This window comes from Ciona intestinalis, chromosome 1 (assembly GCF_000224145.3).
Source record: "Ciona intestinalis chromosome 1, KH, whole genome shotgun sequence".
In the NCBI taxonomy this organism is placed as follows: domain Eukaryota; kingdom Metazoa; phylum Chordata; class Ascidiacea; order Phlebobranchia; family Cionidae; genus Ciona; species Ciona intestinalis.
In genome coordinates this window covers 5,789,954-5,811,338 of record NC_020166.2, presented here as the reverse complement: position 1 = coordinate 5,811,338, position 21,385 = coordinate 5,789,954, and the positions used below count along the sequence as shown (strand labels likewise).

Genomic DNA, 21,385 nt, shown 5'->3' with positions numbered 1-21,385 from the left:
ACTTTGTTTAATAACAAGTGTTTTAAATAGAAATGATTGCTGTAGTTATTAATAAATATATTTGAGACATTCCGTAAGATTTTTGGTTAGCCCGCCTCGAAAAGGTAACTTTCTTTCGTATCGAAGACTTGTAAAAAAGTTGATTAAATTGAATTAGATTAAATCTATTCAAGAGGTAAATAGAAAGTAGGTGCTAAGCGGCGGATTTCGTTTGTGAATGCAACTGCGTGAAACAAACAACAAGCGTTTGTTTCTGCGAGTGCAAAGAATCTCCCGGGGCTTCCGAAGTTTGCGCCCTTGTTCAGAAGGCGAAGCTGGTCTTTACCGCGTTCCCACTATTTGGTAAAGAAGAGTCAGCGACGAGACGTCAAATACAGACTAGAGCATGACCTAATTGAAGCGCACAAATCGCTGCGTTTCCGTAGCAGACGCGCTGTGGTTGGTCGGGTTGCTCACGTAGGCAACTTTTTATAAAGAGAGAGCCATGGTAGTACAGCATCATTACATGGTAAAGGATAGAACTTTAGAGAGGGCCACAGTAGTATAGTAGCATTACAAAGTAAAGAATAGAACTTCGGTTATTAGCTTTGTCGAATCATTAAAGGTCTGAAGACATACTGTTGTCTTGCAGTAAAACATACTAGTGTGGCATATTTATGGTGATAATCAATTATCAATCCCACACGGATTTATGAAATACAGACAGTGTATTGACAGCAACAATTATACTGCACTGTTTACAGTCTTATATTCCATAGTTGGGTGCAAGTCCATTATGTGTAGTGTTTAGTATCACATAACAATAAATTCCTACCATTTGGAAAAAAGTTAACTGTAACATCCATATTATTTGTTACAATTCTGTTGGTAAGGTTAATACATTACTTTGTAAACAGAAACATGGTCTCCCTGTTGAGTGTTTCTGTAACTTTGTTCTGTTTGTTTTTATCGATTGAACATGCCAAATCACAAGGTAAGTCAATAAATGATATATTTTACCTATAGCATGTTTTTAAAGACTGTGGTTGCATTGTTTATTCTATGCTTCGGTCTAATTATTTTATCTTCCCTTTCTTATTTGAAAAGATAAATAAAAATTAATGTTGTGTTATATACAAAGTATAATTATTAGTTTCTGTAACTTTCTTTTGTAGTGTTCATTCCAATTACTGTATCCATTGTTTCAACTTAGCTTGTTATTTTGTGTTATAAAACTATTTACCACAAACTTCATGGCATGTTCTGTCAGGCTACTACTTATTTATCATAAAGTGCACCGAATGAATTAATGGCATGGAAATTATTTTTCATATCAAACCATTTACCTTTGCAAAATAATTTCAAAACTTTGCTGAAGTAGGTACCTCTTTCCCCAGTCATGATGAAATGTAGAAAAATCAACCTGCAAAACAAAATTAATAACTTTTGTTATTTAGAAACGACTGAACTTTTGATAGTAACTGTAGCAACCGATGAAACTGATGGGTTCGTGAGGTTCAAGGAGTCTCTTGATTATTTTAACTTAACCGTTTTGGTTAGTTATGTTTTCCAGTATGTACATATATTGTTAAGCATGAATTGACATTTTACCGTTAAACTAATGAATTGAATATTGTATAAAAGAATATTAAAACATATAGACTAGATAGTTTTATTACCCTAAATATCGTATGTATTTTATATGTCAATGTCATTAATTCTCATCCCTGCAATATTTTAATGAATATAGCCCAACCTTTGTTATTATGATCAAAGAGTCCAATAAGAAACTAGGAATTTTGGTATAAATTGATAATTAGTCTACATAATTTAATTAAATCAACCTGGTGGACTGGTGGTGGTAACATGATGTTCTGTGTTCAAATTTAGCCTACATGGCCATTCATACCAGAGTTAACCATGTTAATTAAATTTTAAACCCCAAAGGGTTATCGTATATTGAACACTACGTTCATATTCTTAGGTGATTGGAATGCATGAGGAATGGGTTGGTGGAGATTTAAGTAGAGGTATGGGGGGAGGACAGAAAATCAATATGTTAAAACGAAGTTTGGAAAGTTACAAAGACAACACCAACCTGGTCCTGTTTTTCACAGATAGGTAAGTTACTGCAAAAAATGTGGCATAAAAAAGTAATATCTAAAATATCTTCTTCAGCTATGATGTGGTGTTTACTGGAGGCAAGGAAGAGATAATGTCCAAGTTTAATAAGTTCAATGCAAAATTAGTCTTTTCGGCAGAGTCAACAATATGGCCAGATGCGTCTCTAAAGGTGAAATGTGTTGATGTTAATTTTGAATGTACAAATGTTTTCTGATAAGTGTATAAGTTAGAAACTATGAAAATTTGTTCTCGGAGTGATAATGTTTAAAAACCTTACAGGATTTGTATCCAGAAGTTACAGTGGGCAAGCGATTTTTGTGCTCTGGTGGAATCATTGGTTATGCACCAACATTTTGGGAGGCCATTAATATGCAGGACATTTCAGACACTTTTGATGACCAACTGTACTACACAAAGATATACCTTAACACTACTCTCAGGGTACATATTTGTGATAAAAATATAATAGAACTACCACTAAGGTTTGTCTGATTTTAATATCTGGGTAAAGGTCCAAGCTTGTAATTGTAAACAGCAACAGACAAACTTAATTTTACTGAAAGCAAAACAAAGAAAAGTTCTAGAAAAAGAATTATTTATATTATAATGCTGTGTATTTATTTCATAGAGGAAGGGTAGTGACTGCCCCCGCGGGGATGTCTGCCACTGCTTGTCTGCTTGAATATGTGTTTTAATGAATAATTTGAATTTCTAGTTGTTTACAATGTAGTAATTGTTATTACTTTATACTGATATTTTTCTATAATCTATAAATATTTAATGTTAATATTTGTTTCATTTCAGGCTAAACTTAATGCTACGTTAGATCACACAAGCCAACTTGTTCAAAATATTAATTTTGCCAAGAGTAAGTACATCAAAGATTGTTTAAATAAAAAATACCAATATATTGTGTTTACAATTTCCTGTTGGAAATCAAGAACATTTTTATTACTTCTGGGAGTAGAGTTTTTTGAAGCCAAGTTTTAACTGTTAAACAAGCAATTTTCTGAACAGGTGAATTGGAAATAGTTCAGCAAGGAGACCTCTCAAGAATACAAAATACTGTGTACAGGACTTATCCAGTTGTTATTCACGGAAATGGGCCGTCAAAGGTGTGTGTTAATGTTGTGTTTATCTATACCATTATTCTTGTAATCTGTTAAGTTAAGCATGAATAATTAATTTTTACAATTCTCCCTTCAATTGATTTCCTCAGCTGGAGCTTAATTACATGGCAAATTATATTCCTGATGGATGGCATAGCAATTTCGGCTGCAGGAAATGTGAATGGAACCTTCTGCAGTTGCCAGAAGCAGAGGTATGCTGTGTATTTACTTACCATGTACAATATTTTGTACCTGCGGTGTATAATCAACTAGTTTGTCTACATGGCACCTAAATAAAAAGACTTTTTTAAAAGGTTTACCACTTAAATTTCCTGCACTTTCCTTGCCACGAAGACAAAAAAGTGACAATGTGATATCATGGTTTACTTCTTCGTTTACAGGAAAATCTTCCAACAGTTCAGCTTGCAATATTTATTGAGCCCAACACTCCGTTTATCCCAGAGTTTCTTTCAAGGATTCAACAGTTGGATTATCCAAAGTCAAAAATTACATTGTTTATACATACAAATGTAAGTGTTTGACAGATTCATGCCTACCCCACATATTTTAATGACTTGTGTTTCATATATTTGCATTGCACTTAGCCCACTGAATGTATTAAATGTTACCATACTTGGATTTGTTATCTCAGGTTTTTTACATGGTGCCCCTTGACATACGCATACGCACATACCCTTTATCGTTAATGTCATTTTGGTTATTACATTTAACTTTGTTTTAAAAATATTTGCGTTTCTGTTGTTTATAAACAGTTCATCATGCTACTAATTACTAGTAATTACTTATTTTTCATATCATCAGGGACATAGTCCCATAAAAACTTTAGAGCATACATTATTATCATTACCTTTATTTCCTTATACATTCCAGGAAGAGAACACAGAACGTTATGTTTCACAATTCTTGCTACGTCACCGAGTAAAGTATCAAGGTGTTCAAGTCATCTCACCACACGATGGTGTTCATGAGGCAACTGCTAGAAATATGGCTTTGTAAGTTTAATTGGATTTTGTTTCTTTATTTAAATAAAAAGTACTTTATAGAAGTTCTTTTAAAAAAGCTAATGTGATATTACTTTATTATTCTGCATTTAAATTAAAAATGATTTTTTAATTTTTTTTTCAGAGATCATTGTATACTTAAGAATTGTGATTATCAGCTTAGTATTGATGGCAATGTACAGATAACAAACTCTAGCCTTATTAAGTTTCTTATGACCAAGAATAAGCAGGTTGGTTATCTTTTCAGCAAAAAATATATGAATTTTTATAATCAATATTTTTTCTTATTTTCATTTTTTTATGTTTTTATTATTGTTTAACTGTTTAAACTTAGGTGGTTGGTCCACTTGTAAAACTGCATGAAAAACTGTGGTCCAACTTTTGGGGAGCTTTGAATGCGGATGGTTACTATGCGAGATCAGCTGACTACATCTCCATTGTAAATAGAGAACGAACGTAAGCATTTTATTTTTACTACATTCTTAATGTATGTAAGAAAAGTGTTACCAATTAGAAATTTAAAAAATTATAAAATTTTCGAGGATTTTAAAGTAAAGATAACTGCATAAATCTTTGATAAACAGTTAACAATGTATGGACAACTGTTAAAATTTTATTATGTGGTGTTAATACCAACAAGCAACAACGTTGTGTAATACATTTTTATCACATGCATAATATTAAATATTGTCAAAATTATTTCAGTGGCATATGGAACATTCCTTTCATAAGCTCTGTGTACCTCATGAAAAGTGAAACAATAAGGTTCTTACTAAGCCGTGTACCACAGCCATATTTCTATGAAGATATGGACGCTGACATGGCATTTTGTGCTCATGTTCGACAGGAGGTAATATTTAAAACTGTGCAAGATATATAAATGAAAAGTAAGTTATTAGTGACATTAGTGTAATGACTTTTTTCAAAATACATGTGTTGTTTGATTGCATTTTTAATATATATCTACAAATCTGCAGTATCTGCTTTAGTAATAAGAATTATGAATTTACATCTGTTTCAGGGTATATTCTTGCATGTTACAAATGAAGCAGAGTTCGGCCGCTTGTTGTCAAAAGCAAATGTTAATCCTGGCCCTGTACATCCAGATTTGTGGCAAATTGAAACCAATAAAAAGGTAACAGAACTAATATTAAAAAAATGAGTGATATCATTTACAGTAACACAAATACTAGTTTGTGATAAATTATTTAATTTACATTATCAATGGTACAGGATTGGGAAGAGAAGTACATTCATCCTGACTTTTGGAATCTAACCTTGGAAAACACTGAAGTATCACAGCCATGCCCAGATGTTTATATGTTCCCTCTCTTTACTGAGGAAATGGCGGATGCAATTGTTGATGTCATGGAAAATCACGGAGAATGGTCAGGTGGTAAAAACAAGGTATAGAACTATGAATAAGACTCTTTTTTGCTGTCTGTAAATTTTTTTTCAGTAACAGTACAGTACATCGATTTTATTGCAGGATGATAGGTTAGCTGGAGGATACGAAAATGTACCCACTGTCGATATTCACATGAACCAAGTTAATTATGAGAAACAGTGGCTTCATATGCTGGCAACATATCCTACTCACATAATCCAGAAGGTGTATCCTGGCTATTACACAAAGGTATGCATACAAATTATACAAGTCGAGAGAATCCTCTACATACTATAATAATACAGGCAAGTTCTATTATGATGTTCGTGGTGAGGTATAGGCCAAGTGAACAGTCTTTTCTACGGCCACACCATGATTCTTCAACATGGACAATGAACGTAGCTTTGAACACATATGGTGAAGACTACGAGGTAAGCAAATGTTTTCAATACATTCACTGCATTTAAAATATGTACTCACAAACTTTACTGTAGTGTTTTATATTTAAAATTTTAAAATAGGGTGGTGGATGTCGATTTCTGCGATATGATTGCTCTGTGACACAAATTCCTAAAGGGTACGCACTTGTCCACCCCGGTAGATTAACTCACTATCATGAAGGGCTGCAGACAATGGAAGGAACACGATACATTGCTGTCTCCTTTGTTGATCCGTAAATTCAAATGAGTTGGTTGGGTAGAAAGCAAAGTTAAAATGGAAGAAAGAATGTTTTTTTTTATTCTGTTGAATCATGGCATTATATCACAATTGATTAGATTTTACTTTTGTATAAATCATAGTATTTATAAAATCAATCTGTAACTTTGTTAATTAATATTTTGTATTATCATGGTACACGTTTTAAATTGTAGCAAACAAACCAAGAAACTTCATTTGCACTTGCTGCTGTATAAGAGTCTGCCAATTGAGGATTTACCCCTAAGTATTATGTTTACTATAGAACGCTTTTTATACCGATGTTTCCTTTTGGAGATTGCATTGCCAAATAAATACTAACCCATGCATTCAAGGAAATATTGAAAGTTTGGAAATTAGATTTCTAGGATATAAAGAGTGAAGCGTAGTCTGTGTACTGTGTAGTACAGTAAGAAAAGATGCGTTCAGAAACCTTGAAATCTCGTTCCGCCAACAAAAGAACGGTTTCATATTTCCCGAAACACGTGGGTCAACATCTACACGGTTCTGCGTCCGCAGTCGCTGTTCATTTTAGCGAGTGCCGCTAGGATTTAATTACCCGTTTTGCTCAACGGTACATCGAAATTTAGCATAGCTGGGCGCGCGTTCGAATACTTACTGTCAACAGTTTTTCATTGTGCCAAAACATGTAACGTGACAGTGATATGCTACTGTTCAGGAGAAAGAAGTAAAATAGATAGTTGCGGTAAGAGTCAGCCCAATCGGTTCCGATTACTGTTGGACCAGATTGGCAGTGGAGATATATCACAAGACACAGTAACAGTGGAAACGGACAACGCGGCGTAACAAGGAGAAGGTGCCTTCGAACCAAGTCCCTAAAGCACATTAGTGCGCTGCCTGTACAGAAACAAAATGACAGATTCTAATCAAGCAGAGTCTTTTTGTGTGGACGGAGACATTAAGTACACAGCTGGAAACGTTGCAGCGGCAACAGCTTCGTACTTACAAGGGCATATTTTGGATAGCAGTTCCGTGAAAGAACATGTAACTACGTTCACAGAGGAACAACGTTCAGAAAGTGTAGAAATTTTGCAGAATTGGTTAAAGCCCAAAGAACAATCTACTACCGACAAGTAAGTAGTATATATGTAAGGATATAACAATTCCGAATTATAATTCTAGGAATAGATGCACCAACTGTTTTATAATTATACGTCGCGTTTACCGTCATAAAGTGTTAACGCCGCCAGGCTTAAATTGATGTTACTATTTTAGGCTTTGTATAAATCTATAACCGCCAATTGCTGTTTGATATTTGCGTCGTAAGCCAGCCTTTTCATTCAGATCAAAACTTGGCGTTCAGGCAACACCTGACCAAATATGGGAGTTCATATTCTGCCTCGAGCCGGAAGCTGTAACCACTTGCTTCGCTAGAATTGAGCCGTTATTGCGAGAGAAGCGGTACCAACAGGTATGATGTTCTATTTACCTTATCCGACAAGTGATTTATATTACACGCTGATATCACCAATAATCCAACCGCATCAGGTGATCGACAGCTGCACCGCCATTTTAAAGCAGTACCCACAAGACACGCCACCAATACTTTTGCAAAGAGCGCTTGCCCGTACGTTGCTTGGGGGAAGGGAAAAGGAAGCGATTTCTGATTACCTGCGAGCTTACTTGAAGGACAAAGACATTACCATGCAGGTGAGTACTTGCTGTTTTATACAATACTCAATTACCATTTGTGTGTTTTTTAGGTGGTTAGAAACAAGCAGGGTGACCACCTGGACAGCATAAAGGAACTAATGCAAAACTGTGTATTTTCCAAGCCAACATCAGCCGCAGAAACGAAAGCACATAAACAATGGCTCGCGCTCACTGTAGATTGTTGTCGGTAAGCATATAGTTACACCACTGTGGTATGTTTATTGTTTATGTTGATTTAATGACCCACGAGACCCAGGCAAGGTTACACCTGCGAGTGATACATAATAGCCCATAATAAAACATACAATTAAATTACGTAAAAAAGACGTAAAATCCCACGGTCCTTGTAATATGTCTACACTTGTTTAACAACTCAGCAGATGCAGCATACCGAAGTATATGGAATACCAACACCATTATGTTATAAGACGTAAAGCTTATACGTGTTCTCAAAACATATATACATTTTAAATATAAAGGTATCTTTGCTTATTCAAAGGGGGTGTACCAAAAAATCAAAAATTGTGTATTGATAGAAATACAAGACTGTAATATAAAGATACCACCAAAGTTTTCAAATCGGCTTTTGAAAAAAAATGCGTTTTCAAACCCCAAATTTAACCGTTACAGTAAAAATAATCGGCCGTGGGCAAATGCACAGAATTTCCCATAAGAAAATGTTTCACCGTTTCTAGTTTCTAAACTACTCAAGGATATTCAAACAAAATCGTTAAACATATAGTAGGACGGGGGAAGAGGGGACACCTTTTTATTCTATTTTTTCGTCCTATTTGGTACTAAAAAGAGAACATACAAAGAATGCTTAAACCGTATCTTCACGGCGGCCGTAGACTGTTCTTAATGAATTAAAAAAACGATCAGAATATTTGGATAATATGTGCTAAAGGTGTCCTATTCACCCCACGGTACTATACTTTATTATGTTTTAATATTTCGATTGAACATAGCTATACGTAATTCGCCGACTCGGCACGCTTTTATTATAGTCGCTTTTTAACTTTTTTTTTAATTAAACTGTTCAATATGTCCTTCTGGTACAGTGGAAACTGGTGTTTTTTTTATTTGTTTATGTAGCCATATAGGTTCAATCAAAAAAATAAAAATATATAAGAAAGTTTATATTTAAGATTGTTTTGTATATTCAAAAAGAATAAGCAGTCATTTTAACAAATCAAATATAAAATTAATTTTTTTCTTTAATATAGTTTAAAAAGCTCAGTGACTTTTTCTCATAGGAAAACTCATGCATTGTTAAACGGGCGATTTTTTACCCAGGCGTTTTTCCCTTGATTTTTTCTAGTTCATTTTTAAAATCTATTTTAAGACCAACACAGATTGGTGCATGGTGTTTGCGCTGTGGGTGTAACCGGAACCACTAATGTTTACAGATTTTTACTCACGTTTGATCCAAACGATTTTCGGCTGCAAATGACATTCACGGAACGGCTGAAAGCAATGCACAAAATCGACCGTGCTTTAGCAATGCTGACGGAAACGATTGAAGTGCTGCACTTAGACCTGAAACCGGATCCGGCGAAACTCACAGAAGCCTTACTTCGACGCAGTGAATGCCAAATCGTGAAACAGCAAGTTGACCAAGCCATAAGCGACATAACTGCTGGCCTAAATGCTGCATCTGATATAGCCCTCTCCCAAAAAGGGCCAGACAGTTCTACATCTAGTAATGAAATTGATGTAATATATTCCGAAAAGGAAAAAACGTTATCTATTGCCAAAGACATTTTTGGTAGCAAAACTAACGATATATTAGAACTGTATATGCTTTTGGACAAAAGTGCATCAAAACTTTCTGCGGAGGACAGATTTAAAACTGTAACAAAAATGGACAACATTCGAAATTCGGCAGATTTGTACCGAGCTATGTTGGTACTACAGCCCAGCAGCAAAGACGCTCAGTTCAAACTGGCATCGTGCTATGCTAAGTTGGGAAAAAATAAACTGGCTGTAAAGATATATGACAAGCTACTAGAGGACACTCACTTCTCACAGGACACTGCAATTCTAACAGCCAGGGCACTCTGCTACCGCGAACTAGGAAACAAAGTAAGTTAATCATCAAATGCAACCAGTAATAACGTGTACAACAAGTGTGCTAACTTGAATTATAATTTAGGCAGAGGCGCAGAAAGATTACGACGCATTGTTACGCAACAATCCCCGTGACGTATGTCTACTGTGTGAACGTGCGATGATGTACATGGAAGACGGCAATAATATTGCCCTTGTACAAGATTTAATGGTAATTTGTGTTTTTATGTTGTACAAAAACGCTGTTTTTTTGGGCGATCATTCATTTTTCCAACATAGGCTGCTTGCAAGATTAACCAGAAGCTTGTTGTTACGCAAATGAGCAAGGAGCCTTTGGTACAGAGAACACGAACCCGACAGATTCTATTTGACCATGCCAAAAGTTTATTACAGGATGCACCTTTACCACAAGATAAAGGTAGGGTGCGGTGTGATATAAAATAGTCTGGTGTAGTATTTCGACATCAAACGTATGTATTGTTGACCCTGTAATCAAGGACTTGTTTATACAGTCATATGTAAATGGTGTATGTATGCTCTGGCGGTTTTGCCTTTGAAACTTTAGCATAAAAGTGTAACTTTCACCTAACACTTCAAGGGAAGTATATGTCGTTGTGTCCTACTATACAATACTGACTTAGTGGTCCCATATGGTATATTCTTTGTTTCCATACGTAACAAAAACTTTGCGATCGTGCGCAATCTAAAGTTAAGTTGCATTTCAAACGTAAATAACTACAATTGGAACAATTAATTAGGCCAATGCAGCCCAATTACTTTATATTTGGCAAACACGAGTCAAGAGTATATGGAATTCACCGACAAACAGACCATTTCAGTTTTATTTTCTTTGCTTTTCAAGCTCCGCGGACGGATGACATTTCGCTTGAGGAAGTGATAATTAAACAAAAGGACAGCTCACTCGCTGTAGCACTAAGTTTATCTCAACTGCTAACAAAGCTAAATCCAGCTGATCAGTCTGCCCACATCCTTATGGCGCACGCCATGTTTCATGCAGGCTGTACCAACGATGCGGAAACAAAGCTGAAGAAAATGCTCCAAGATCACCCACAAGTATAATTCGCTTCTTATTTATATAATTAAAACATTTCTAACACGTATAAGCCCACAAATCAACATTGCCCATATTCGTTTAATATACCGACAAAACACAGGCTAATGAAACCTATGTCTTATTCGCACTTATCCTATAGGACATATAAGAGCACAGCCTTTCTATATATGAATACAAATATTTTCAGGCATTGGACCTCCATGTTATAAAGTTACATCTTGGACTCATGAAGATTTTTACTAAACGAATCGATGAAGGAATGTCTGCACTTATCGAGGTATGCGTTAATTATAACTTGCGAGTATTTCGTGCAATGAAATTAATAACAGTGTAGTCGATTATAATAAATAGTTTAAACGAGTGCAAGTGTTTATGGTTGTGTTAAATTCTGCCATAAACAAGCCAAGTAAATGATTTTTCGGAACAAGGTCTTGTCAACAAAAGGCGAACGCGTCGTATCTTCCCTGCTGAGAGACATCCCGATCAGTGAGCGTGCAAGTCTCTCTGATGAGTCACATCATTATGGAATAGATAGTTTGCACAAAGAAAGGGATCCTGCGACTGTACGGCGGGCGGTCGAATGCTTTACGCTCGCAATACTTTGCTGTCGTGGGACGGATCTTGTGCTTGAAGGTTGGTACCGTGTGAAGTTTGTGCATGGTAGAATTATGACTTTTGGCAGTTGAAGTGTTGTCTTTTCTCCATACATTCTGCCTCTTTCTGTTAAAACATATAAACTGACGCGATCGTCCTAAAATTGTAACCAAACCTTTTCTAAATCCATTAATCATCTTGGAACGGTCCCTTCCTTGTTTGTTTCACTTCATATTGAGTTGTTTCCTATTTCTTCCACTCTTTCCTTCCGTCAGAGAATTCGACTTCGCTTTGGCTTTTGCTGACGGATGCCAAATGCCTGGTTGGAATTCACCGGAAATCGGACAAAATGTCCAATTCGGCTTGGTCCTTAGCTTCTTCGCTCTCCTACAACTCCTTTGTTATTCCTCCACTCAAATTCCGGTTTGAGCCTAGCGAAATATTCCACCGGCAAAAGATAAAGCGCAGAAGTAAGCTCGATGGCGCCGCTTGACATTAACCAAAGAATTTTCTGTGATGTGTGCTGTTTCTGTGGTATTAGACTAACCGACATGCTCCTAACTAATTACAACTGTTCAAAAATCACTAAGTTGACGATTACTCTCATATATACTTTATCGGTATATATAGTAGGGTGGGGTAAGATAGGACACCTTTAACACATAATATCCAAATACTGGATCAAGTTTTAAACAATTAACAACGGTGTATGGGAGACGTGAGGATACGGTTTTATACTTTTTGCATGTTGTTTGTTTACTACCAAATGGTACGAGAAAATAGAATGAAAAAGTGTCCCATCTTTCCCCACCCTTTCCCCATTCTACTATAACAATCTTAAACAATATGTCTTCTATAGTTTTGGTAGCAGAGGATACTTACTATTACTAAATATTTAAACGTTGACTTCTAGATGTTTGTGTAAAATGCAAAGCATTTTGCACCGTAGTCTATAATGTATATAAATATTTCATACATGGTTGCAAATGTCAGTAAAATGATTGCTGACTGGTTTTAACTTCCAGGGTTAAATGGCGGAACTGGAGTTTATCGTTCTTACATTGCAAGAGCGGAGTGCATGGCTCATTTAGGTGACCAAAGAGCAGCCGTTCTTGACTTTTCCGCAGCTATTGAGGTATATATGATAAAACATATGAACTGAGTAACAGTCTAAATTTTACAAAAATATGAAGGTGAGGTATATCTGGATTGAATTTTTAAGGCAATCGGTTGGAACTGTACGTTAATTTAAATGTAGAAGCTATTAAAATATTGTAATAGGGCTTTAATTGTCTCGTAATTGTCAGAACGCTATATACCGATAAACTTAAAATATTTATTGCAACGGCGTTCTATAGTGCGTTTCGAATGTGGCTCAGCCCTATTCAAAAAGGTCCTCAATAGGTGAATCCACTATGCGTCGAAGGACTATGTGGGAGAGCATTTATGAGATTGGCTCTTGGTGAGGAGTACGATTGCGTTAATGATGTCACTTCTGCCTGCGAACTTGACATATACGCCGTTACTGATCACATTCTAGGTTTACCGGACGAGGCAAAGAAACTTCTGTTGTTCTGGATAGGTACGAACATATTTGTGGTCAATTGTCGACAAATGTGATATATTCTGCCACTTTTTTACCGTTTAGATCACAGAGTAGTTGTTTTGCTGCTGAATTATGGATACAAATCTGGTTCTACAGACAGACTCAACACCGGGGGCTCTGCTTCGACAGTAAGGTACACTACCTTCAAGATTCTAATCCTGAAATATTTTCAACAGTATTAATACATTTTTTAACTGCGCTTTTTTACCAATAGCATGCTTGATGAAACTTTGAATAAACCGGGTGAAGATGTTTCACGAACTTCGTCTCTCTCATCAATACATTTACCTTCCCCTCTTCCGAACGACGGTAGTCAATCACTGGCTCCTCCTACCGACAGAAACGTTGATGACATTACACCTACAAATATTGCGTCGAATAGCGCAGATAACCAGCAAGATACGGATGATTCCCTAGAAGTCAGCGATCCACTAAATCCCAATAAGAAAAGACTACACAAGTAAATACAAATTTTCTAAACATACAAAATTTTCGACAAATTTTCGAAATTCTAGAAGTCACTTAAATAATTACGCGGTAAATGTCTGTTCTTTTACAGATCAGCTGCAAGTAAAAGAGATTTAAAAGAGGCGTTGATAGCATTAGAAAACACATATGTCCACGATCAGGAAGGAGGTAATTTATTAGGTGTCTATATAGATACATGTACAAACATAAAACTATAATACCTTACTTAGAAAACAATCCTGTAATGTCACGTCACACTAGCCGTGGGTCCACCGCCACCACAGCGACTTCGGTGTCAACATACGATGATATCATTAGTGGCATGGAAAAGGCTGAGATCCTTCAAAAGTCAATGGGACTAGGAAAACTTCTTATAACCGTTGACAATTCAAACCCGACATGGCACGGAATGTATGCCGATATTTTGATAGTTAAAGGTAGAGGTCCTAGCATTTAACAAATTTCCAATCGCTTAAACCAATTTTTCAACATTAGGCGAATTTGACGAAGCATTACGTCATCTGCAACTCGTTATGGACTTGTCACCAAATGACGTCACAGCAGTGGCGCGTGCTGGCCTGATCAACGTTAAAATGAACCGGTTTCAGATGGCATCAGCGTTATTAAGCTCCTTGGCAGATGTCGATAAAAATGGTTTACTCTATGTTTTGAAAGCCATTGACTCAAGTCGCCGACGTAAATTGGCGGAGGTATTGCTTTTTATTTAGGAAACAGTATCGTATTAATTTTAAAATACAGTATCAAGACGAAATGTTTGGTTAAATACCTGTTTCCATTCTATATAGGAAACGATAAAACAGGCAGAAGCTTTGATATCTGTTGACAAGTACGCAGAGGCTCGTAGTTACTACAGCTTGAGTCTTTTAACTGATCCATCGTCCAAGATAGACAAGTTGCGGAGGCGTTCTAGGTGTCTTTTAAAAATGGGAGAAAATAGGTAATTTATTAAACTTTTTTAGTCGAATTGATCATAATCGATTATTGTTTACTATTAACAGCAAGGCCATTGCGGATATTTCTGAAGTTATAAAAGAGACCGCTACCAGACCTCAAGTTAACGATTACTGCGTAAGGGGTAACCTACATCTTGTAACTGGAAAGGAATTTCTTGCGTGTAAAGATTTCATGCAAGCAATAGAATTAGAAAGGTATAACTAACAGTTTTATAATTTATTACCCAGCGGATAATATTTAAATGGTCACGTTGTGGTAAATGAATCGACTTCAATTATAATTATTGTATAATCTGTATATACGGTGGGGTGGGAAAGTAGGAGACACTTTTAGCACGGAATATTCATATTCAAATATCTTGATCGTGTTTTAACCAGCATCTAACAACGGTTCATAGAAGTCGTGATAATACGCTTTATATTTCTTTGAATGTTCTTATTTTACTACCAAATTGGATGGACAAATTGGGGGAAAATAGAATGAAAGGATGTCCCATCTTCCCCATCCTATATCATATGTAAAGAATTTATTGTGTAGATATGCTGAAAAGATCAAACTTGTTGATAGTTTTTTTTACAATTTGATTTTTCAGACACCAAGCCATATCCCTTATCCATGTAAAGCCTGGACGAACGGTGCTGTGCTCGATATTTTACCAGCAAGCGGTGGAGGCGTTCAGTAAACATGATTACCAGGGGTGTCACGACATTTGCGAGATGGGTTTAGTAATTGACGGCGACGACATCGAAATGAGAAAGCTTAGAGCTCGAGCTAAACGCGAAATCAGCAAATGCATTGTACAATGAAGTTCAGCCTTGCAGTTTAGTTAAACAGTTACAGGCCATCTTTTCAAGAAATAACACCTATTTTAGTAATATTTGTTCCATTTGTATGAAATTCGATTCCTTTTATATATAAGCATAGTCGTGATGTTATATGTATATCCTGCTTCTGTACAGTGTGTAAATCATATGCTTTCTATATTGTATTTTAAAACATACTACAAACAAACTCTTGTATGGTGATGTAGGATAATAGCCGCACATATATAGGGTAGGATAGGAAACAGATAGCATTCTATTACCGTTCCTTTTAATCTTGTTTTGAACATTTATTAAATCCGTTTTAGAGTCAAGGTGCTACCGTTCAAGAATTCTGTAAATATTCTTCTTTTACTACCAATGGGAGAAGAAAGGAGAGTGTCCCATCTTACCCAACCCAACTACCTCTCTTACATTTTAGGTTCCGAATAGGAATTTTCTAAGATTAATCATATGCTATAGTGGAACTGAAACTGGCACGAAAAGGAATACATTGAAAGCAGGTTTTAAGCTGGGAATAGTGGGTTGCTCGTTTTTGAGCACGTTAGGGGTCATATAGATCCTTTTTCGTCGAAAAGTTGTTGTTGTTGTGGGTTTTTGCGCGAATTTTTTCCGCATTTATCTTAATTCTAGCATTTTTCTTTAACTTCTTGATTGAAATCAAATCATAATTTATAATTTTTAAACTACATTTTTAGATTTAAATCGCATAATTAGCGATTAATTACCGATTACTTTACTTTTTGATCAAAAGCGCTAAATTCAAAATATACCGCTTAAACTTTAATTGAAATGATTGCAATCTATAAAATATTTTGAACTCAGCATAGTTTTATAAACCATACTGAATTTAACCGAGCCCAGTCGACCGTTGTAGTAAAATGGTTAATTAATACAGTAGGGTTGGGGAAGAAGGGACAACTTTTTATTCAGTTTTCTCTTTTCATTTGGTAGTAAACAAAGAACATTTAAATAAATATAAAGCCATATCTTACTATCTTTACGACTTCCACAGACCGTTGTTAATATATTATATGTTAAAAGTTAGTTTAAAACGTGCTCATTCATTAGCTAGTTAAAAACGTGCTCATTCATTAGATCTGTGATCTCTTGTTGTTTATGTCGTGAAACACGGCGTGACTAAAGTCGAATAGATGTCCTACTCGATAGACGCAAAGTGGTGCTGACGTAATATATGAGTAGCTGATAATGACGTCACAAGCTGTGTAACGATTACGTCAGAACATTTCATAATCATTGCGTAAGCTTTTGTCTCGCTGAGGTACCGGTAACACACGGTGGAATTAGATGACAAGTTATGCAGCAAGTGTTTACATTTTTATGGCAGTTGAATATATATCTTTATGCTTTGCTGAAAGCAAATTAAAATTTAAGGAAAATGTTTGCGGGAAAGCCCCCACGTTGCAGATGGCGGAAACCACGTTGGCAGAAACGTGTGATAAGGGAAATTGACGTACAAGAGTAACTGTCCCAACAGCACAGTCTTGGCTCGGCCTTTAAGACTCGCAGATAGGGGTGCTAGCATACTTACCACAGTAATAAGTTAAACGATTTTACGTTTCAGAACTAACAGGTAAAATGGAATCTGCCGCTAGCGATAGGTCTTGGCTAAAACCAACTGTACTACTTTGCGTTTATGGTATATTTAGCTACATGAAGCCATCAGAGCCCTTTCTTACTCCGTATTTAATGGTAAGTTATCCTGGATAGTGTTTTATTAGACTTTTTATATTAGTTTGAAAACAGGGCCTCAGCAAGAATTTCACTGAATTTGAAGTGGTTAATGAAATCTATCCAGTATGGACTTATGCCTATGTTTGTTTTCTCCTACCCGTGTTCCTGCTCACCGATTATGTAAAGTACAAACCTGTGATCTTAATGCAAGGACTTGGGTAACTATATTCGAAACTATTTGCAAAAGCTTTGGTTTTAGAATAATTCATTGCTTTTGAACAGATATATTGGATGTTGGATTTTGTTGTTATTTGCCCAAGAAGTTCCTTTAATGCAAGTGATGCAAGTCAGTTATGCTATTGCAACTGCCGGAGAAATTGGATACTATTCCTACATCTACAGGTAGTATATTATTGTATATATTTAATAAAAATGCTTACATTGTATTACAACCAAGATTAAGGTAATAAGAGGACCGTGCCCTGAATTCCAGTACCTAAGATAAGAACTTAACAATATAGAATTAAGTTACCAGCAATATATACAATTTATTATTACATTTTATTAATTTCTATTGAGCACGTTAGTGGTCATATAGATCCTTTTTCGTCGAACAGTTGTTCTTTTGTTGTTGTTTTTTGGACAACTTTTTTCCGCACTTACCTCAATTTTTAATTCTAGCATTTATTCTTTAATCTCCTGATTGAAATCAAATCATAATATATATTTATAATTTTTAGACTAAATTTTCAGAATTGAAACCAAGAAAACAAATCCAGAATAATGGTTACGGCAAGCGAGGATCGAACCTGGGACATGACGTTAGTAAAGCACGCGATATAACCGTTAGGCCAATAGATCTTGTAATCAGCACCGTCGAGACAGCGCTTATATTGTCTGGAAATTTGGGAGGCCACGTATTGATGAGATAAGGAATCCTCACATCGATTCATGCCTGAATCAAACTGTTTTCATTTAAGTGGGGACGCATTAAAAGTTTTTGATCGAGCTCAGTCGACGGTTCTAGTAAAAGGGTTAATTAATACTATGCTAATTAGTTTTATTAACAAGCTCACGCATTAGATTTTTGATCTCTTGTTATTTTACAGCATTGTAAAGCAAGAGCACTACCAACGTGTGACATCATATGTGCGTTCTACCACACTCATTGGACTCTTCCTTGGTTCCCTCATTGGTCAACTTTTGGTTCTCTTCGCCGATGTTACATATTTTGACTTAAACATATTTTCTCTTGTGAATGTATCTATTGCATTCGTAATATCTTGGTTTTTACCAATGCCAAAGAAAACGCTCTTCTTTTTTACTGAGGAAGAAGATATGAGTGGTTCAATTGAGAGCACGTATCTAAATGAGGAGAATCCTGCTGAAAAAGCAAGTGAGGTTAATGCAGATGGGATCACCATTGAAGAAAGAGGGCCTACTTTTTTAGCTCCAAAACCAAATCCCAAAGTAACTTCTATATTTTTTTAGATTTGTAAAGAAACTATTTTATTTTTGCCTGTTGTATTTAATATTTATTTGAGTTGTTTTATTTAACAAATGTCAGTGGTTTAAGAAGATACATAATGCTTAATTGTTTGTTTAATCAAGCATCGCTAAAAAACCTACTGTTTTTATTTTCTAGAACGAATCTAAAATAGATTGGAAAGGAGTTCTGGTCAGGTTGTGGGCAGATGTAAAAAGTTGTTACATGAACACTGTGTTATTGCGTTGGTCGGTATGGTGGGCCTTGTCTACATGTGGTTGGCTGCTTGTGGTGAATTATGCTCAGAATCTGTGGGAAACAATTTACTCAAGTGCAGAAGGGGAGGTGTATAATGGTGCAGTTGAAGCAGCTGCTACAGTGCTAGGTATAATGACCAGTGAATCCTTGATGGCTGTTGGAAAGTATGAGGCTGTGCTGCTTGTTCTGATCAGACACGGTGTATATTCAACCAAAACTAATTTTATAACCAACATTAATTGAATAAATAAATGTAACCTTATCCTAGCGTGGCCAGAAAAAGGGCAGTTATTAAACACTGGTGTTTTGTTTCATACACCTCGTGCTAGCTTAGCACATACCAAGTATGTTACTTTGTGGGTAAATATTAATGCCTTATTTTTAGCATATTTCTAACGTTCTAATCAATTCAGGTGCACTGGGAGCATTTTGTGTTGGATTTATCAAATTAAACTGGACAAGATGGGGAGAGATTGCCCTTGGACTTTGCTCTCTATGCAAGTGTGGCTTACTTTTGCTGATGTATTGGACAACAGATATCTGGCTATGTTATGCTGCATTTGTGGGATTTATTGTACTGTACAACTTTGTCATCACTATTACCCAGTAAGTGATACAGATTTATAAAACAGTGTTAATGTTTTAATCTCACAATTTTTAAATAAATATTTTTTACCGGCGGGCCAATGTTAATTTAATTAAGCAGGAAAACTTCATACCAACACACCAGTTACCAACTTGGAATCTAAACAACTGACACAAATGGTCCTTGAGCAAGTCAGAATTCAAGCATTTGACAAATAATCCAAAAAGAAATGCAATTTCGTGATTTTCTCAATATAAAATTTTCCAATATCACTTGAATTTTATGAAAGCAAGCTAACCCACACGCCACTTAATATTTGATTAAATCAACAAATACAACTGTAGGCTGGCGGGTCGCAACACGAAGTATTTAAGAACCACTGACCTAATGTTTTATTAAAGGTTTCAACTTGCTGTTGGTCTCAATACTCAACGTTTTGCTTTGGTCTTTGGTGTGAACACATTCACTGCTGTCCTTCTTAATACAGTACTTACTGTCATTCTAATTGACAAGGCTGGATTCGGTCTGGATGTCAACACTCAATTTATTATATACAGGTTATTGCAATTATATTTTGCTTATTTTAGTGAATGTTATTACAAATTATAGCTAATTAAATATTAAACTAATGCTTTGATTACATTCCTTGTTTACTCTCATCTTGAAACTTGGCATATCATTATTCACATAAGGTGTATTTGTTTGCTATTGCAGTAAAAAGGATAAATTTTCAAAAACCAAACTATATATATATATATATATATACTTGAATATTTGATAAGCATATTTGCTCCAATATTTACATTGTACCAGTTCTTGTAATCCTTTCGCCAATCTTTTGATTGCTAGAAATTACCATTTAAAACTATCAGCAAATGACATGGTTATTCAATTGAACATAATACAAAGCCTTTGGTTAAATACCAACAGACTTGAATGTTTGATATTTGAGTTATCAGTGTTGTTTGTGAATTTTTTAGCTTTATTTAAGATTGACATGTTAGTGGGTTTATGTAAATAGTATGTTATCCTATTTTCAACCAAATTATATATATATCTCAATATCTGTACCACATGAATAGTATTTCATAACTGTTTAATATCAATCCAAATTTTAACAATTAAAGCATGTTTAAAAATAGACTAACGTTTAAAATCCTTTTAAAAACATGATGAGTCCTATTTTAGCATTTTACTAAAGTTTTTCAGAAATGCTAAAAATTTATTAGTGATAATTTATAAATGCAGCAGAATATCCCCTAAACTGTCTCAAATTGTAATAATTTTGCAGTGGCTACTTCGCAATCATCGCTGTAATATTCCTTCTTCATGGAGTTTATTTTCTCTGCAAGAACAGTTTCAGTAGTAGCAGCAGTTTTAAATCGACTTCAATTATAATTGATGTACAATCTGTATACGGTTAGGATGGGAAAAGAGGAGACACTTTTATCATGAAATATTCAAATATCTTGAATGAATGTAACTTACTTTATCCTTGCGTGGCCGGAAAACGACAGTTGTTATAACACGGATTTACCACCTAGTGCCAGCTTGCGAGTCATGGTACTTTGTGGGTAATTATTTTTGGGTTTTTTTTTGTTATTTTTTTATGTATGACTGATAATTTGGACAACCCATTATTGACCACTGGGTTGGAGCAATTGCCGTTAAGTGTCTTGCCAAGGGACACATACGCCCNCAATGGTAGCAGCGACGAGCCCTTGAACCATTACCTCTGGGTTACAGGCAGGGGCGCTAAC

General features: G+C 35.5%; 3 protein-coding genes across 5 annotated transcripts in view; all 3 read left to right on the top strand.

The window, feature by feature from the left end:
• Positions 1-519: 519 nt before the first annotated feature.
• LOC100178986 (procollagen-lysine,2-oxoglutarate 5-dioxygenase 3-like) lies at positions 520-6,651 on the top strand. Its single transcript, XM_002131128.5, has 18 exons — positions 520-973; positions 1,437-1,534; positions 1,964-2,100; positions 2,158-2,272; positions 2,383-2,544; positions 2,908-2,971; positions 3,121-3,218; positions 3,323-3,424; positions 3,614-3,742; positions 4,104-4,225; positions 4,359-4,464; positions 4,569-4,690; positions 4,940-5,084; positions 5,256-5,369; positions 5,468-5,641; positions 5,724-5,870; positions 5,927-6,052; positions 6,143-6,651. The coding sequence occupies exons 1-18, from the start codon at positions 901-903 to the stop codon at positions 6,296-6,298; spliced, it is 2,190 nt and encodes a 729-aa protein (XP_002131164.1). The 5' UTR covers positions 520-900; the 3' UTR covers positions 6,299-6,651.
• Positions 6,652-6,749: 98 nt separating this feature from the next.
• LOC100176663 lies at positions 6,750-15,790 on the top strand. Of its 2 annotated transcripts, XM_018812996.2 has the most exons (21): positions 6,750-7,411; positions 7,623-7,749; positions 7,827-7,988; positions 8,042-8,178; positions 9,401-10,076; positions 10,147-10,272; positions 10,341-10,479; positions 10,924-11,135; positions 11,324-11,413; positions 11,565-11,769; positions 12,006-12,200; positions 12,756-12,865; positions 13,135-13,312; positions 13,379-13,469; positions 13,551-13,796; positions 13,896-13,972; positions 14,035-14,241; positions 14,300-14,514; positions 14,611-14,762; positions 14,824-14,973; positions 15,372-15,790. In XM_018812996.2, the coding sequence occupies exons 1-21, from the start codon at positions 7,191-7,193 to the stop codon at positions 15,583-15,585; spliced, it is 3,930 nt and encodes a 1,309-aa protein (XP_018668541.1). In that variant the 5' UTR covers positions 6,750-7,190; the 3' UTR covers positions 15,586-15,790. The 2 variants fall into 2 exon arrangements, with proteins under 2 accessions (XP_018668541.1, XP_002125800.1); XM_002125764.4 differs by lacking the exon at positions 12,006-12,200.
• Positions 15,791-17,124: 1,334 nt separating this feature from the next.
• LOC100181333 (thiamine transporter 1-like) overlaps positions 17,125-21,385 on the top strand; it is a 10,487-nt gene continuing 6,226 nt past the window's right edge. The window contains exons 1-8 of one of the 2 annotated variants that reach the window (XM_002131022.5): positions 17,125-17,313; positions 17,368-17,513; positions 17,578-17,697; positions 18,405-18,765; positions 18,941-19,166; positions 19,453-19,645; positions 20,027-20,182; positions 20,917-21,109. In XM_002131022.5, the coding sequence (XP_002131058.1) occupies positions 17,200-17,313; positions 17,368-17,513; positions 17,578-17,697; positions 18,405-18,765; positions 18,941-19,166; positions 19,453-19,645; positions 20,027-20,182; positions 20,917-21,049 (1,449 nt within the window). In that variant the 5' untranslated portion in view covers positions 17,125-17,199 and the 3' untranslated portion in view covers positions 21,050-21,109. Of the gene's footprint in view, positions 17,314-17,367; positions 17,514-17,577; positions 17,698-18,404; positions 18,766-18,940; positions 19,167-19,452; positions 19,646-20,026; positions 20,183-20,916; positions 21,110-21,385 lie in introns of those variants that run through there. The other variant, XM_026834709.1, reaches the window with a different exon arrangement.

What these genes read in the sequence shown, in the direction of transcription:
- LOC100178986 (XM_002131128.5), top strand. Translation starts at nt 901, where the DNA reads ATGGTCTCCCTGTTGAGTGTTTCTGTAACTTTGTTCTGTTTGTTTTTA. An exon ending in CATTGTTTATACATACAAAT is followed by an intron (nt 3,743 to 4,103) that starts GTAAGTGTTTGA and finishes TATACATTCCAG; the next exon opens with GAAGAGAACACAGAACGTTA. An exon ending in TTATGACCAAGAATAAGCAG is followed by an intron (nt 4,465 to 4,568) that starts GTTGGTTATCTT and finishes GTTTAAACTTAG; the next exon opens with GTGGTTGGTCCACTTGTAAA.
- LOC100176663 (XM_018812996.2), top strand. Translation starts at nt 7,191, where the DNA reads ATGACAGATTCTAATCAAGCAGAGTCTTTTTGTGTGGACGGAGACATT. An exon ending in GCAAAAGATAAAGCGCAGAA is followed by an intron (nt 12,201 to 12,755) that starts GTAAGCTCGATG and finishes TTTAACTTCCAG; the next exon opens with GGTTAAATGGCGGAACTGGA. An exon ending in CGATATTTTGATAGTTAAAG is followed by an intron (nt 14,242 to 14,299) that starts GTAGAGGTCCTA and finishes TTTCAACATTAG; the next exon opens with GCGAATTTGACGAAGCATTA.